The following is a 16,014-nucleotide window of genomic DNA, read 5'->3' as shown; positions in this document are numbered from 1 at the left end:
TCTCAACCAGAGTTAGGAAAAGCAAATCCGACTGCCTGGAGGTACAATAACTGTTCTTAAACTGAAATAATTAGGATCAAATTAGGGTGAAGGCCAAACATGGGCTAGGAATTTACCTTATTGAAAATTGCAGCCCTTTTTCTTTTTTTTTAATATTCTTTATTCATTTTATATTTACATCAAGTGTACAGAAAATAATAACAGATTAACTTAATACATCACTTGAAATATCACAAATTTTCCCGAAATAAAATTTATCCACTTCCCACCCACTATTCTAATATCTTTTAATACTTCTATAATAATAATAATAATAATAAATTCTATAGGGTACATATGAAAAAGCACAGATAAAATGTATAAATTTTGCATCTGCATTATGTTCATTTATTTTAAAGTTGCTCCTTAAACTGGCCTCTCTTCTTTGATTAATGTAGACATTTTTAGAATTAATGAAACAATTAGCAAAATGGATTTTCTTTTAACACATCATCTTCTTTTTGTGCCACCAAATCCTGCAAAGAGCAGAAAATTACATTAAACTGGACAATGACAAACTTTTCCACTTCTATATTTGATAAGTAAGTTTATCATTCTTTGTAGAATCTCTCTCTTTCACCCTGTTATCTGAAATACTTACCCTCCATATGCATAAAATTGTTTTTTTCTCAGTATTTGAGACCCGCAATATTAGTCAAATTAGTTCCCCATCAGGGCTCCAGAAGAATACATTTATATTATGAAAGTGATTTTAACCTCTTCAGGTGCATAATATAATCATGATCTTTGCTACTGAATAGGCACTTTCTGTGATGTGAAAGAAGAGAAAGGACTTCCATTCCCAGCAGCTCTTGTGTCGTCCCCCTCTCTGGAGGCCCAACTGCAGAGCAGAAAAGATAACAGTGTAGCTGCTACAAGTAAGTAACTTTACTTTCTCCAAGAACAAGCAGAGTTCTTTGGTGACTGCCAGGGAATGGTGCTTAAGTGCTATCAGGGACCGTGGCATCGAGTCCTCTAGATCAGTGTTTCTAAATACGTGGGTATGCGAGCCGCTTTTTAGGGGTATGCGGTAGCGCTGCCCGATTCAACTGAATGATTTGTTCCCCCCCCCAAGTAAGTGGCAGGCAGCGTGTGGGAATTGTTGCCGATACTGCGATGAGATTCAATGCTTATTCGGCCTGCCCCCTCCCCCCTGCCTCTGACTTAAAGCAGCAGTGGCCCTGAATAAAGCCCTGTATGAGCTTTTGCAGGAGGCCACACTGAGTGGACTACCGACATCACCATGGCTCTTACATTGTGAGCTTTGACATCATTCCCAAGAGTCAGCCCAGCTGATGGACCTCACGGTAAAGACGGTCATAAGAACATAAGAATAACCTTACTGGGTCAGACCAATGGTCCATCAAGCCCATTAGCCCGTTCTCACAGTGGCCAATCCAGGTCCCTGGGAGGTGTGAAGGGGCTGACCCAGGAGCATCACAGGTTTTTTTGGGGTTTTTTTTTGCCACTGGTGATCAGGAGCAAAGATGGGGGGCTGTTGGACCAGCAATAGGGAGGGAGGGGGACTGCTGCTGCACCTGCGATATGGGGGGGGGGGGGGGTTGCTTGGGCTGCTGGACCGGCTGGAGCTGAAGGGAAGGGAGATAGTTGCTGGATCCATGTGGTGGGTGGAGTGGAGCTGGAGAGAAGGGAGAGGTGCCAGACCCACACCTGGGCACTGAAGGGAGCGGATATAGGTTTTGGACCCATGGGAAGGGGGCTAGAAGGAAGGGAGATAGGTGCAGTACCTGCATGGAGGAAGAGAGAAAAGGAAAGAGAAACTGAACCAAGGGGATGAAGGAAGAATGAAAGAACTATTGAACATAGCGGAGGGAGGGAGAAAGGAAAGAGAGTATGAGAGCACACTGGTGTAAGGGAGTAAAAGAAGTGAGAAGCTAGACACAGGGAGATGATGGGAACAGATGAGAGCATAGGAACAGGGACAAAAAGGGTCATGTTGCATGGGGGTGATATATGGACACAGAGGGGTAATGCTAGACATGGGAGGGTATATGGGCATAGACATGAGGGAGCATAAGAACACAGAAGGAATATGCTGGACAGGGGGGCATAGGGATATAGAGGAGTGATACTGTACACAGGAGGGGATCATAGAATGGTGAGATGATGAAGGCATGAAGATGGATGGGCATAGGGGAAATACTAGAAAGGGACATATAGGAGACAGAAGAGGGAGATGCTGAACATAGGGAACAATATATACAAAGATAGAAGATGGATGGTGAGCATGGAGAAAAAAGAAATGTCAAATGGTCAGCAGATCCTGGCAAGTGTGTTAAGAGAAGACAAAAGAAAACAGAGACCAGCACCTGAGACTAACATGATTTGAAGAATAAAATGACAAGACAACAAAAGGTAAAAAAAAAATAATTTTATTTTCTATTTTGTGATTAGAATATATCAGATTTGAAATATGTATCCTGCTAGAGCTGGTGGTGTTAGACATAACTGGGGACTGCAACTTCTTTAGCTTCCAGCTGGCTTAGGGGCTCTCTCTTAGCCCAACAAAGGAGTCATGAGGATGAGATGTCAATGTAATGTAATGTAATGTAATTTATTTCTTATATACCGCTACATCCGTTAGGTTCTAAGCGGTTTACAGAAAATATACATTAAGATTAGAAATAAGAAAGGTACTTGAAAAATTCCCTTACTGTCCCGAAGGCTCACAATCTAACTAAAGTACCTGGAGGGTAATAGAGAAGTGAAAAGTAGAGTTAGAGGAAAAATAAAAATAAAATAAACATTTTAACAAGACAGCATTGATCTAAATACTTTGGAAGGTAGAAGAGAGGAGAGAAAGGAATAGAAGCAGAAGGGGGAGCCGTTGAACTGCGAGTGCTACTATCAATAAAGTGAACTTTGAATGTTGAATTGTGGAAGTTGACTTCTGATACAAAGAAATCTACTTAGGACACTCCACAGCTGGAAAATATGCTGCACGATTTCCTTGTCTAAAAAGCATTGGTTGGTTGTAGGCAATGACTGCTTGTTTGCGTTCACATTCTAAGGTCCCAGAAGATACTGCTTGTTAAAAGCAGCATCTGCCAAGACATGGCTCTGCTCCAGATCATTAGTCCTTCCTTGCAAAGGAAGAAAGATCCCTACCCCCATTTCTTCATATAAACACTGATACGAAGTTCCATTTTTCCCCATCTATCTATATATGGATGTATGCCAAAGAGAACCTATAGTAAATTAAGGTAAAAAGGGAGGGAGAAAAATCCTTTCTACTCTGTGCCATATTTATAACAGATAAAGGAAAGCTAATCATGTCTCGGTGACAGCACAGACAAATTGAATGAGGGGATTGGTAATGTAGTGACTAAGCAGAAGTTCTGAACATTCTCAGAAATAAAGCATCTGGCTTTTTTTGAGTTCTGCAAGAACCCAGGCCCTCACTACTGAAAATGTGATAGTGAAACAGCATCCCCTACTGACAGGACCATAGTAGAGGACTTCTGCTCAGCTTAGAGGGACTATTGTCCACAGGACACCTGACCATGCAATGGCATAGTAAGGGGGGGTAGGGAGGCAGTTCGCCCCAGGCACTATCTTGGTAGGGGCGTGGCCCGTCTGCTTCTCCACTCCCCGCTCCTTCCCCGCCCCCCACTGCCTTGCTCTCACACTGCTTCCCATGTACCTCTGTAACGTTCCTAGCGCAAGCAGAAACCTCCAACCTGCTGCCAAATCTGCGTCGGCTCTCTTTCTGACATTACTTCCAGGACCCACACCTAGGAAGTGACAGGAGAGCCCACGTAGGCGTGACAGCAGGTTGGAGAGCTGATTCAGCCCACTTGTTGATGGATAACTAAGTCAAAGAACAGTACCAGGCAGAGGTAGGACATCTTTTTGTTTAGACGGGGCCAAAACAACCCAATATATGAGCCCACCCCTAAGTTCTCCAGTAACTGGTAGGCCCTGGGCCCAAGATGCATACCACATTCCACTGCCTATGCTACAAGGCATAGTTCTTGGTTTTTAAATTACAAGAAGTCACAGCAAGACTGGAAGAAAAAGTATATATATTGGAAACCACACGTTTATTCTGGAATAAGGAGAAACGCTTTGCAAGTATGGTAGCTATTTAAACAAATTCTGGCTAAAGACAAAATTAAATTTCTGGTGCAAAGGATATGTGCCCTGACTGTGATATTCCCATACTTGCGATGAGTTGATTGCAGAAGGATGAAATTTACATTCTTCAGCTCCACCTCTTTCTCCAGTACTGTAGAACCATCTTCAGATTTTTCCTTCTGCAAGTGAGTTGAGAGGGTGCAATTTTGATCTGCTCTGAAAATTTTTTTATTATTTTTGATTTTTTCCTTCAAGTTCGAGGTTTTCTGGTGCTGGAGAGGACCCCAGTGACGCCACGGCAGCTCCGCTGGGGAAAGAACACAGGTCAGACATCTGCAGTTGGCAAGGTAACCCCCTCAGGGTTCCTATCCAGCCGGCCTGCATTGGAACTTGTGGAGCTCTGGGTCCGTTCCCCTTGAAGCTTGCTTGCATCCTGATTTATCAGGTGCTTGAGCACAGGCTGCTTGGCTCCAGTTTTTAGTCTAGCAGGGTTTAACAGGTGCTGAATGCGTAAAATATTCCCCACAACTCATGTGTGGATCCACAGGGATTGAGGTCTTGGTTGGGTTATATGTCTGACTGGCAGCCTGAAGATCCCAACACATGGAACTGGTGTGCTATGATGCAGTGTCTTCTCCATTCCCAGCTTCTGTAATAGCTAACCCAGCACACACACAGCAAGTACTGCGTATTGATATTTATGGGAAAACTTGGGGGGGGGGGTCTGAATTTGTAGGTTTCAAGGGTTGCTAGGGCTGTTTTAGGGACCCCAACCGCAAAAAAAACCCTTCCCTGAATTTTTTGACCCTTGGGTGGGTTTTCTTGGGCCATTTCTTTGTGCAATCACAATTTTCCAGATTTTGAATAAAAGCCTCCATCTGCTTCAAAACCCCTCAATTTGAAATAAAACCACTTGGGAAGGACTCTTCCAGTAGAGATACTGGTGGGGAGTGTGTGGTGCAGTGGTTAGAACTACAGCCCCAGCACCCTGGGATTGTGGGTTCAAATCCTGCACTGCTCCTTATAACCCTGGGCAAATCACTTAATCCCCTAGTGCTCCAGGTACATTAGATAAGAGTGTGAGCCCGCTGGGACAGATAGGGGAAAATGCTTGAGTACCTGAATAATTTGTAATCCGCATAGAAAGCACAGTTACTTACTGTAACAGTTGTTATCCAGGGACAGCAGGCAGCTATTCTCACATATGGGTGACGTCACTGACGGAGCCCGGATGCGGACAGCCTCGCAAGCAGACTTGCTTGTAGAAACTTAGAAGTTTCGAGTCATCCGCACCGCGCATGCGCGAGTGCCTTCCCGCCTAGCACAGGGCGAGTCTCCTCAGTTCAGATAGCTAGCAGAGAAGCCAACCAGGGGAGGTGGGTGGGTTATGAGAATAGCTGCCTGCTGTCCCTGGATAACAACTGTTATCCCAGGACAAGCAGGCAGGTATTCTCACTAGTGGGTGATGTCATCAGACAGAGCCCCGGTACGGACGTCTCACAAGCACGTGTTGCTTGTAGAAACTTAAAAGTTTCTAGATGCCCGCACCGCGCATGCGCCGGTGCCTTCCCGCCCGGAGATCCGGGCGTGTCTCCTCAGTTCTTTTCTTTCCGCGGAGCTGAGAAGTTCAACTTCATCATGCGCTAGCTGAATTCAGTTAAATTTGCCTTCCTTGTCCGCGTTTTCGCTTTCTTTTAATTACAGTTAACAGTACATTTCTTTTTCAGTTAAAAAAAAAAAAAAAAAAAAAGATTATTTCCTCCGGTGGGTCGAACGGGCCGGCCACGTGGCTCAGGCCCACAGGCTTCGACCTCGCGGCGGAGATTTTCCGGCCTATGTCCCGGCCAATCACCGGGTTTAAAAAGTGCAGCAAGTGCCAACGCGCGATTTCACTCACGGACCCTCACTGGCGCTGTTTGCAGTGTTTGGGTCCTGACCACATTCCGAAATCGTGCAGGCCTTGCTCTACCCTTACGGCACGCTCATTCAAACGGCGTTGCCTATTGTGGGAATCGATGTTCAAGATGGACGCAGCTAAGGATCCTTCAGCCTCCACTTCATCTGATACCTCCCCGGTTCAGGCGAAACCGGTATCGACCCCTCCTGCATCGAGTGTGGTGAAACCGGCATCGTTCATCCCGACAACATCCACGAGCTCGACGTCGGTGCCTGCCCCGGTCTCCTCGGTTCAGGTACCTCTTCCTTCCACAGTACCACCAGTGGTCATCAAAGTGCCGAAAGCTACTAAGCAGAAGCACTCGACCTCGAAGGAGCGCGATGACCGTGCAGGAGGACCCCCTTTCGGTGCGGATCCCTCCTTATCGGCTTCGCTACGGTCCGTGCTGGAAGCTCAATTCGTTGAGCTCATGAAGACCATCGGACCCGGGCTCATCGCTGCCATACAGGGTGACCTCCCGGTACCGGTCCAAAGGGGCGGTCCGCCCCCTCCCCCTCGCCGTTCGACCTCGAAAACCGACGAGGACGAATGGGGGAGGGCGGCGATGCCCATGCGGCAAGCCTCGCTTACCGATATGCCGCCATTAGAGCCCATTACGCCTCCGCGCCAACATGGGACCAGACCTCCGATCGATACTCAAAGCCCTGGGCATAGTCAGGAAGAGTTCTTCCGTACTCCTTACCAGACTTGGGTAGCATCGCAAGAATCCGCATCGCAACCCCAGTTGCGATCCACCGCTTCCAGCCCTATCCACCACTTGGGGGCCTCGGGAGACCATGCGATGCACAGACGATCCCGATCCCCGTCCCGCCACCGAGACGGGCACCGATCAAGACACTCATCCTGGCACTCTTCACGCCACTCGGAGGTGTCACCGCAGAAAAAACTGCAACGTATGGGATACTCCTCATCTGAGGTGTCCCCTCCGGAGGGACCGGAGTACGAGGAGACACCCGTACCCGATTCTCCTTGCCACTCCCCGATGTCCATGGATCCGGAGGCCTCTTCCTCCTCCAGCCCGTCCCACAGACCGACGCTGGCGGATCAATTGTCTTTCTCATCATTCCTCCGACAAATGGCGGATGATCTGGATGTGACCCTTGACACGGGCTCCCGATACTCCAAAGAGTATCTGGACACCATGCATTTACCTAACCCTCCAACGGAGTCGCTTCGGCTCCCCCTGCATAAATTGCTGGATCAGACCTTCATGCAGTGTTTCGAAACACCGTACTCCATACCGGCGATTCCCAGCAAACTCGATGCTCGATACCGCATCGTGCACCATAAAGGATTTGAGGGCCCTCAACTCTCCCACCAATCCCTACTGGTTGAGTCCTCTCTTAAACGCTCTCATCCCTCTCAGGTCTACGCCTCTGTACCGCCGGGCCGAGAGGGGAGAACGATGGACAAATTTGGTAGAAAATTCTATCAAAACTCCATGATGGCGTCACGGGTGCTGAACTACAATTTCTTTTTCTCTTCCTATCTGGAGTTCTTCTTGCCGGTGCTCCGCAAGTTCACTCCGTTCATAGACACCCAAGCTCGATTCGAGTTCGAGGAAGTGGTAGCCTCCCTCTCCCAATTACGCCTCCAGCTGATGCAATCCTCCTTCGATGCATTCGAACTCTCGGCACGTGCTGCCGCAAGCGCAGTAGCCATGCGTCGCCTGGCATGGCTCCGTACAATCGATATGGATCCCAACCTCCAGGACAGACTCGCCAACATACCATGTGCGGGAGCTGACCTGTTCGATGAGTCTATCGAAACTGTTACCAAGAAGCTGTTGGATCACGAAAAATCTTTTCAATCCATCCTGCGGCCCAAACCCAAACCTCAACAGTCTCGACCTTCCAGGCCACCCCTGATTTACCAGCGGCGTTACATGCCCAGACAAACGCCTGCTGCGAGACAACCTGCAAAGAGACAACCTCCCCAGAAGTCTCAGCAAAAACCTCAGCCACCGGCTGCACCTAAGGCTCCCCAGCCCTTTTGACTCCCCTCCTGGGAGCATAACCGACACCGTTCTGCACCCCTCAGCCTCTCCCATAGGGGGCCGCCTCCATCTTTTTTACCATCGATGGGAGGCCATAACCACGGACCTATGGGTCCTTACCATCATAAGAGAAGGATACTCTCTTCACTTCCATCGGGTCCCCCCGGACCATCCTCCAAGAGAGTATCCTTCAAGCTCGACACAGACCGCCCTTCTTCTTCAGGAAGTCCAAACCTTACTTCAGCTTCGGGCTGTCGAGCCGGTCCCGTCAGACCAGTTGAACCGAGGGTTTTACTCCCGGTACTTCCTCGTCCCGAAGAAAACGGGCGACCTGCGACCCATTTTAGACCTTCGGGCCCTCAACAAGTTTCTGGTCAAAGAGAAGTTTCGCATGTTGACTTTGGCTTCTCTATACCCCCTCCTCGAGCAGAACGACTGGTTATGCTCCCTGGATCTCAAGGAGGCCTACACTCACATCCCCATTCACCCGGCCTCCCGAAAGTTCCTCAGATTTCGGGTGGGAAATCTGCACCTACAGTATCGAGTGCTACCATTCGGCCTCTCTTCGTCCCCCAGAGTCTTCACAAAGTGCCTGGTGGTAGTGGCCGCGGCACTCCGAGACAGGGGTCTACAGGTGTTCCCATACCTCGACGACTGGCTCATCAAGGCCCCGTCAGCCCCAGAGGTCACTTCGGCGGTCTTGGCTACAACCTACTTCCTCCAGAATTTGGGCTTCAAGATCAACTTTTCCAAGTCTCATCTACAACCCACCCAGTCCCTCCCCTTCATCGGAGCGGTCCTGGACACCACTCGACTCCGAGCATTCCTGCCTCTGCAACGCATGGAGTCCCTTCTCCACCTCTGCCAGTCGGTGTCTACTCGCCAAACCCTACCGGCGAGACAACTGATGGTGCTCCTGGGCCATATGGCCTCCACAGTACATGTGACACCCTTTGCCAGACTCCATCTCAGGATCCCCCAGTGGACCCTGGCATCACAGTGGAATCAGACGTCCGAGCCACTAACCAAACACATCTTAGTCACACCTGCTCTTCGGCAGTCTCTACTTTGGTGGATGACCTCTTCGAATCTATCCAGAGGTTTGCTGTTGCACTCTCCCCCCCATCAGAAAGTTCTCACAACCGATTCGTCGAACTATGCATGGGGGGCCCACCTGGATGGTCTCCGCACCCAAGGATTCTGGACCAGTGCGGAAAGACTACATCAAATCAATCTACTGGAGCTCAGAGCCATCTTCAATGCGCTCCAAGCTTTCCAACACCTACTTCACAACATGGTGATCCTCATTCGCACAGACAATCAGGCCGCCATGTATTATATCAACAAGCAAGGAGGCACAGGCTCGGCCCTCCTTTGCCAGGAAGCTCTACGAGTCTGGGACTGGGCGGTGCGCCACAACGCCTTCCTCAGAGCTGTCTACATTCAGGGGGAGAACAACGTCTTAGCAGACAAACTAAGTCGTCTGCTACAACCGCACGAATGGACTCTCCATTCCAGCCCCCTTCACCAAATCTTCACGCAGTGGGGGACGCCTCAGATAGACCTCTTCGCGGCTCCCCACAACTCCAAACTGCCTCAGTTTTGCTCCAGGATCTACACTCCTCATCGCCTCGAGGCAGATGCTTTTCTACTGAACTGGGGGAAACGATTTCTATATGCGTTCCCACCATTCCCGCTGATCCAGAAGACTCTGGTCAAGCTGAAACTCGAACGGGCTACCATGATTCTAATAGCTCCTTGGTGGCCCAGACAACCTTGGTTCTCCCTCCTACTTCAACTCAGCAGCAGGGAACCAGTACCACTTCCAGTGTTTCCTTCACTACTTACTCAACATCAAGGATCACTGCTTCATCCCAACCTGCAGTCTCTCCACCTGACAGCTTGGTTCCTCTCAACGTAACCCCTCACCAATTCTCACAAGAAGTGAGGGAGGTCTTGGAAGCTTCCAGGAAGCCCGCCACTCGACAATGCTACTCCCAGAAATGGACTAGATTCTCCTCATGGTGTGTTTCTAAATCAAAGGAACCTCAGCGAGCTTCCTTATCCTCCGTGCTGGACTATCTCCTACACCTATCTCAATCTGGGCTCAAGTCTACATCCATACGAGTCCACCTGAGCGCTATTGCGGCGTTCCACCAGCCCCTACAAGGGAAACCCCTCTCGGCCCATCCGGTGGTCGCCAGATTTATGAAAGGACTCTTCCATGTTAACCCTCCTCTCAAACCACCCCCAGTAGTTTGGGACCTCAATGTAGTCCTTTCCCGTCTCATGAAGCCCCCGTTTGAACCACTCAACAGGGCCCCTCTTAAGTATCTCACCTGGAAAGTGCTTTTTCTTGTAGCCCTGACGTCCGCTCGCAGAGTCAGCGAACTCCAGGCATTGATGGCGGATCCACCATTCACAGTATTCCATCATGACAAGGTGGTCCTCCGCACTCACCCGAAATTCCTGCCTAAGGTGGTCTCCGAATTTCATCTCAACCAATCCATTGTACTTCCAGTATTCTTCCCTAAGCCCCATTCTCACCACGGAGAATCGGCCCTTCACACTCTAGACTGTAAACGTGCTTTGGCTTTCTACCTGGATCGCACCAAGCCACACAGAACCACTCCTCAACTTTTTGTCTCCTTAGATTCTAATAAGTTGGGAAGACCCATATCAAAGCGCACCATCTCTAATTGGATGGCGGCTTGTATCTCTTTCTGCTATGCCCAGGCTGGATTATCACTTCCTTGTAAGGTCACAGCCCATAAGGTCAGAGCAATGGCAGCCTCAGTAGCATTCCTCAGATCAACACCAATCGAGGAAATTTGTAAGGCTGCCACCTGGTCCTCGGTTCACACATTCACCTCACATTATTGTCTGGATACTCTCTCCAGACGGGATGGACAGTTTGGCCAAACAGTATTGAAAAATTTATTCTCTTAAGTCGCCAACTCCCCCTCCATCCCACTGAGGTTAGCTTGGAGGTCACCCACTAGTGAGAATACCTGCCTGCTTGTCCTGGGATAAAGCAATGTTACTTACCGTAACAGTTGTTATCCAGGGACAGCAGGCAGCTATTCTCACGTCCCACCCACCTCCCCTGGGTTGGCTTCTCAGGCTAGCTACCTGAACTGAGGAGACACGCCCGGATCTCCGGGCGGGAAGGCACCGGCGCATGCGCGGTGCGGGCATCTAGAAACTTTTAAGTTTCTACAAGCAACACGTGCTTGTGAGACGTCCGTACCGGGGCTCTGTCTGATGACATCACCCACTAGTGAGAATAGCTGCCTGCTGTCCCTGGATAACAACTGTTACGGTAAGTAACATTGCTTTATGGTAACTAACTGTGCTTTATCCCAGGACAAGCAGGCAGCCTATTCTCACATATGTGTGACCTCCAAGCTAATCAGAATGGGATGGTGGGAGCGCTGGCAACTTAGGAGAATAAATTTTGTAATACTCTGTGGCCAAAATGGCCATCCCGTCTGGAGAAAACATCCAGACAATAGTGAGAAGTGAAAGTATGAACCGAGGACCAAGTAGCAGCCTTGCAAATTTCCTCAATAGGTGTATATCTAAGGAAAGCTACTGAAGCTGCCATTGCTCTGACTTCATGGGTTGTGACTCGACTCTGTAGTTGTAATCCAGCCTGGGCATAGCAGAACGAGATACAAGCAGCCATCCAGTTGGAGATGGTACGCTTAGAGATTGGATGTCCCAATTTGTTTGGATCGAAGGAGACAAAAAGTTGAGGAGCAGTTCTGTGTGGTTTGGTGCGTTCCAAATAGAAGGCCAAAGCATGTTTACAGTCCAGAGTATGAAGAGCTGATTCTCCAGGGTGAGAATGAGGCCTTAGAAAGAACACTGGAAGAACAATGGATTGGTTGAGATGAAATTCTGAAACCACTTTAGGTAGGAATTCAGGATGAGTACGGAGGACCACCTTGTCATGAGGGAACACAGTGAAAGGTGGATCAGCAACTAAAGCTTGCAGCTCACTGACTCTTCTAGCAGATGTGAGGGCCATGAGAAACACCACTTTCCAAGTGAGATACTTCAGATGAGCCATAGACATTGGTTCAAATGGAGGCTTCATCAATTGAGCAAGAACAATATTAAGGTCCCAAACCACTGGAGGTGGTTTGAGAGGAGGTTTGACATTGAAGAGTACTTTCATGAATCTGGAAACCATCGGATGAGCAGAGGGGGTTTCCCTTCAATAGGCTGATGGAAAGCAGCAAATGCACTGAGATGGACTCGGATTGATGTAGACTTGGGCCAGAGGTGTATAAGTGCAAAAGATAATCTAGCACAGAAGATAAGGAGGAATGTTGAGGCTCCTTATCGTGAGAGATGCACCACGTAGAAAATATAGTCCATTTTTGGTGGTAGCATTGTAGGCTTCCTAGAAGCCTCTACAATGTCTCGTACAGGTTGAGAAAACTGAAGAGAAGTTATGTTGAGAGGTACCAAGCTGTCAGGTGTAGACTGCAGGTTGGGATGAAGCAGAGATCCCTGACTCTGTGTAAGCAGAGACAGAAAAACTGGTAGAAGATAAGGCTCCCTGCTGCTGAGTTGAAGTAGAACGGAGTACCAAGGTTGTCTCGGCCACCGAGGAGCAATTAGAATCATGGTGGCATGATCGTTCTTCAACTTGACTAGAGTCTTGAGAATGAGAGGGAATGGAGGGAATGCATACAGGAAGAGATTCATCCATTCCAGTAAGGAAGCATCTGCCTCGAGACGATGAGGGGAATATATCCTGGAGCAGAACTGAGGTAGTTTGTGGTTGTGGGGAGCTGCAAAGAGATCTATCTGAGGCGTTCCCCACTGTGAAAAAATGTGATGAAGAGGCGAGGAATGGAGTGTCCATTCGTGAGGTTGCAGAAGACGACTCAAGTTGTCCGCCAAGCAATTTTTCACCCCTTGGATGTAGACAACTTTGAGGAAGGTGTTGTGGCGGATTTCCCAGTCCCAAACCATCAGAGCTTCTTGACAAAGGGAGGAAGATCCCGTCCCTCCCTGCTTGTTGACATAGTACATGGCGACTTGGTTGTCCATCCGAATGAGGACTACCTGGTCATGAAGAAGATGTTGAAAAGCTTTGAGAGTGTTGAATATCGCTCCGAGTTCCAACAGATTGATGCGACACCGATGATCCATACTGGTCCAGTGGCCTTGAGTACAGAGACCCATCGAGATGAGCGCCCCAAGCATAGGTCAAGGAATCTGTTGTGAGGACCTTCTAGAGAGATTGGAAGAAAGCATTCACCAGCGGAGAAACTGTCTCAAGGAAGGAGTGACTGCAATGTGCCGAGAAAGTGGGTCGCAAGGCATAGAAAGAGGCTCGACCTTGCGGGAGTCTGAAGAATGCCCAGGCTGGATTAGAGTAGCTAGCTTCGGTCCTATTTTGGTTAGGAACTGAATAAATTGCTGCTCTAACATGGTCTGGAAGGAAGCCAGCAAGGATGGATCTGCGTCTGAAACCGGACCACCTGCTATGGCTGGAGGTTCCAAAGAGGCAGTAGAAATGTGCTTTGACTTGGAAGTCTTAGCAAGCTTGAGGACCACCGCTGGAACTTTCTGCATAAGCTATCTGACCTGAGGATTCAGGGGAAAATACAGCAGGTGTACTCGAAGAGCCGCCGCAAATGAGGAAGGCTTGATGATGCTCGAGGTCAGAGACGTGGATGCAGGAGGACCCTCGGTAGAAGGTGGAACCTCGGTAGAAGGTGGAACCGAGGTCGCTTTTGAAGACGAGGGTGTGACTGAAGAGTCCATCCCGAAAAGCTTCTCCACTAAAATCTGATGACGTTTACGGGCACGAGGTTGAAGAGTAGCACAGCACTCACACGACTTCGGTTGATGGCCCGGCCCAAGGCAGTTAAGGCACCGACGGTGTGGGTCCGTGAGGGAAATCGCACGCTGGCACTGGCAACACTTCTTGAAGCCCATTGCTGGCCGGGACACAGGAGGAAAAATAGCCGCAGCAAAGTCGAAGCCCCTGGGCTGCGGCCGATCGGCCTGCCCCGCCAGTCGAATGGAAGAAAATACATTTTTTTTTTAACTAGAAATAAAAGAAAACAGCGATTCGTGAAGAAAATAACACAAATCGTGGTGAGAGAAGGCACGAAGTAACAAACTTGAACGCAGAGAGTCAAAGATGGACTTCTTGGCTCCGCAGAAACTGTGAACTGAGGAGACTCGTCCTGCGCTTGGCGGGAAGGCACTCGCACATGTGCGATGCGGCTGACTCAAAACTTCTAAATTTCTACAAGCAAGTCTGTTTGCGAGGCTGTCTGCATCCGGGCTCCGTTGGTGACGTCACCCATATGTGAGAATAGGCTGCCTGCTTGTCCTGGGATAATTGTAGGATATGCAGAATATAAATAAATAAATACCCCTTTATCATGCAAGATTTGCAATGCTTGGCCAGTGAAACAGTGGCCATGTTCCATGTGCTGCAGGTCACATAAGGGAGGGACGGGAGCTTCTGGCTTAGCCACAACTGGCGCCCTCAAGGCAGGGAGATCATAGAGAACGTCTTGTCTGGTGAAAATAGCCTTTCTGGAGCCTTGGAATGGAGTTCGGGTGAAGCGCGGTGCGTGGATGCTGTGGAGCCCAAGAAATGGCAAAGTGAAAGCCAGAAAGGCATTCCAGGGGTCCCTAGTCAGGGACTTATCCCAGATTTTGTAAGTTTGTTGTGGAAAGCCTACTTAAACTATCAAGGATCTTCCATGTCAGTTGAGGGGACAATGGTGTCTATACAAGGGGACGAGTGCTCTCCAGGGCACTTGCTACAGCAGAAATTCCTAAGCAGGAGCCAGAGGACCATGGGGGATAATGACTGGGGAGACAGGAAGTTGGATTCTATGCTTTTACTGACCTAGAGTGAATTGTCCCTTCTGGGGGATTCGGTGTCTCAAACAGAGACAGGAGGCCAGGAGACTGTAGTCTCTCTTGAACATGGGGAAGACCCGGCAGTATGCCGCCTATTTAAAGTGATGGCACAGTGCTCGATTATGAGTGCTTCACAGGTGAAGAAATCATTTTCTCTCATTACATAGTAACATAGTAGATGACGGCAGATAAAGACCCGAATGGTCCATCCAATCTGCCCAACCTGGTTCAATTTAAATTTTTTCTTCTTAAATATTTCTGGGCAAGAATCCAAAGCTCTACCCGGTACTGTGCTTGGGTTCCAACTGCCGAAATTTCCGTTAAAACCTACTCCAGCCCATCTAAACCCTCCCAGCCATTGAAGCCCTCTCCAGCCCATCCTCCCCCAAATGTCCATATACAGACATAGACCGTGCAAGTCTGCCCAGTACTGGCCTTAATTGTATATTTAATATTATTTTCTGATTCTAGATCCTCTGTGTTCATCCCACGCTTATTTGAACTCAGTCACTGTTTTCCTCTCCACCACCTCTCTCGGGAGCGCATTCCAGGCATCCACCACCCTCTCCATAAAGTAGAATTTCCAAACATTGCTCTTGAATCTACCAGCCCTCAACCTCAAATTATGTCCTCTGGTTTTACCATTTTCCTTTCTCTGGAAAAGATTTTGTTCTACGTTAATACCCTTCAAGTATTTGAACGTCTGAATCATATCTCCCCTGTCTCTCCTTTCCTCTAGGGTATACATATTCAGCGCTTCCAGTCTCTCCTCATACGACTTCTGGCGCAAGCCTCCTGTCATTTTTTGTCGCCCTCCTCTGGACCGCTTCAAGTCTTCTTACGTCCTTCGCCAGATACGGTCTCCAAAACTAAACACAATACTTCAAGTGGGGCCTCACCAATGGCCTGTACAGGGGCATCAACACCTTCTTCCTTCTACTGGCTATGCCTCTCTTTATACAGCCCAGCATTCTTCTGGCAGCAGCCACCGCCTTGTCATACAGTTTTTTTGCCTTTA

General features: G+C 48.7%; 1 protein-coding gene across 1 annotated transcript in view; it reads right to left on the bottom strand.

The window, feature by feature from the left end:
* Nucleotides 1-385: 385 nt before the first annotated feature.
* The window catches only part of SARAF (store-operated calcium entry associated regulatory factor), an 81,194-nt gene continuing 65,565 nt past the window's right edge, over nt 386-16,014 (bottom strand). The window contains exon 6 of the mRNA XM_033915703.1: nt 386-515. Coding sequence (XP_033771594.1) covers nt 490-515 — 26 coding nt within the window. The 3' untranslated portion in view covers nt 386-489. The remainder of the gene's footprint in view (nt 516-16,014) is intronic.

This window comes from Geotrypetes seraphini, chromosome 1 (assembly GCF_902459505.1).
Source record: "Geotrypetes seraphini chromosome 1, aGeoSer1.1, whole genome shotgun sequence".
In the NCBI taxonomy this organism is placed as follows: Eukaryota; Metazoa; Chordata; class Amphibia; order Gymnophiona; family Dermophiidae; genus Geotrypetes; species Geotrypetes seraphini.
The sequence above is the reverse complement of the archived record's forward strand: the minus strand, read 5'-3'. Positions and strand labels throughout refer to the sequence as shown.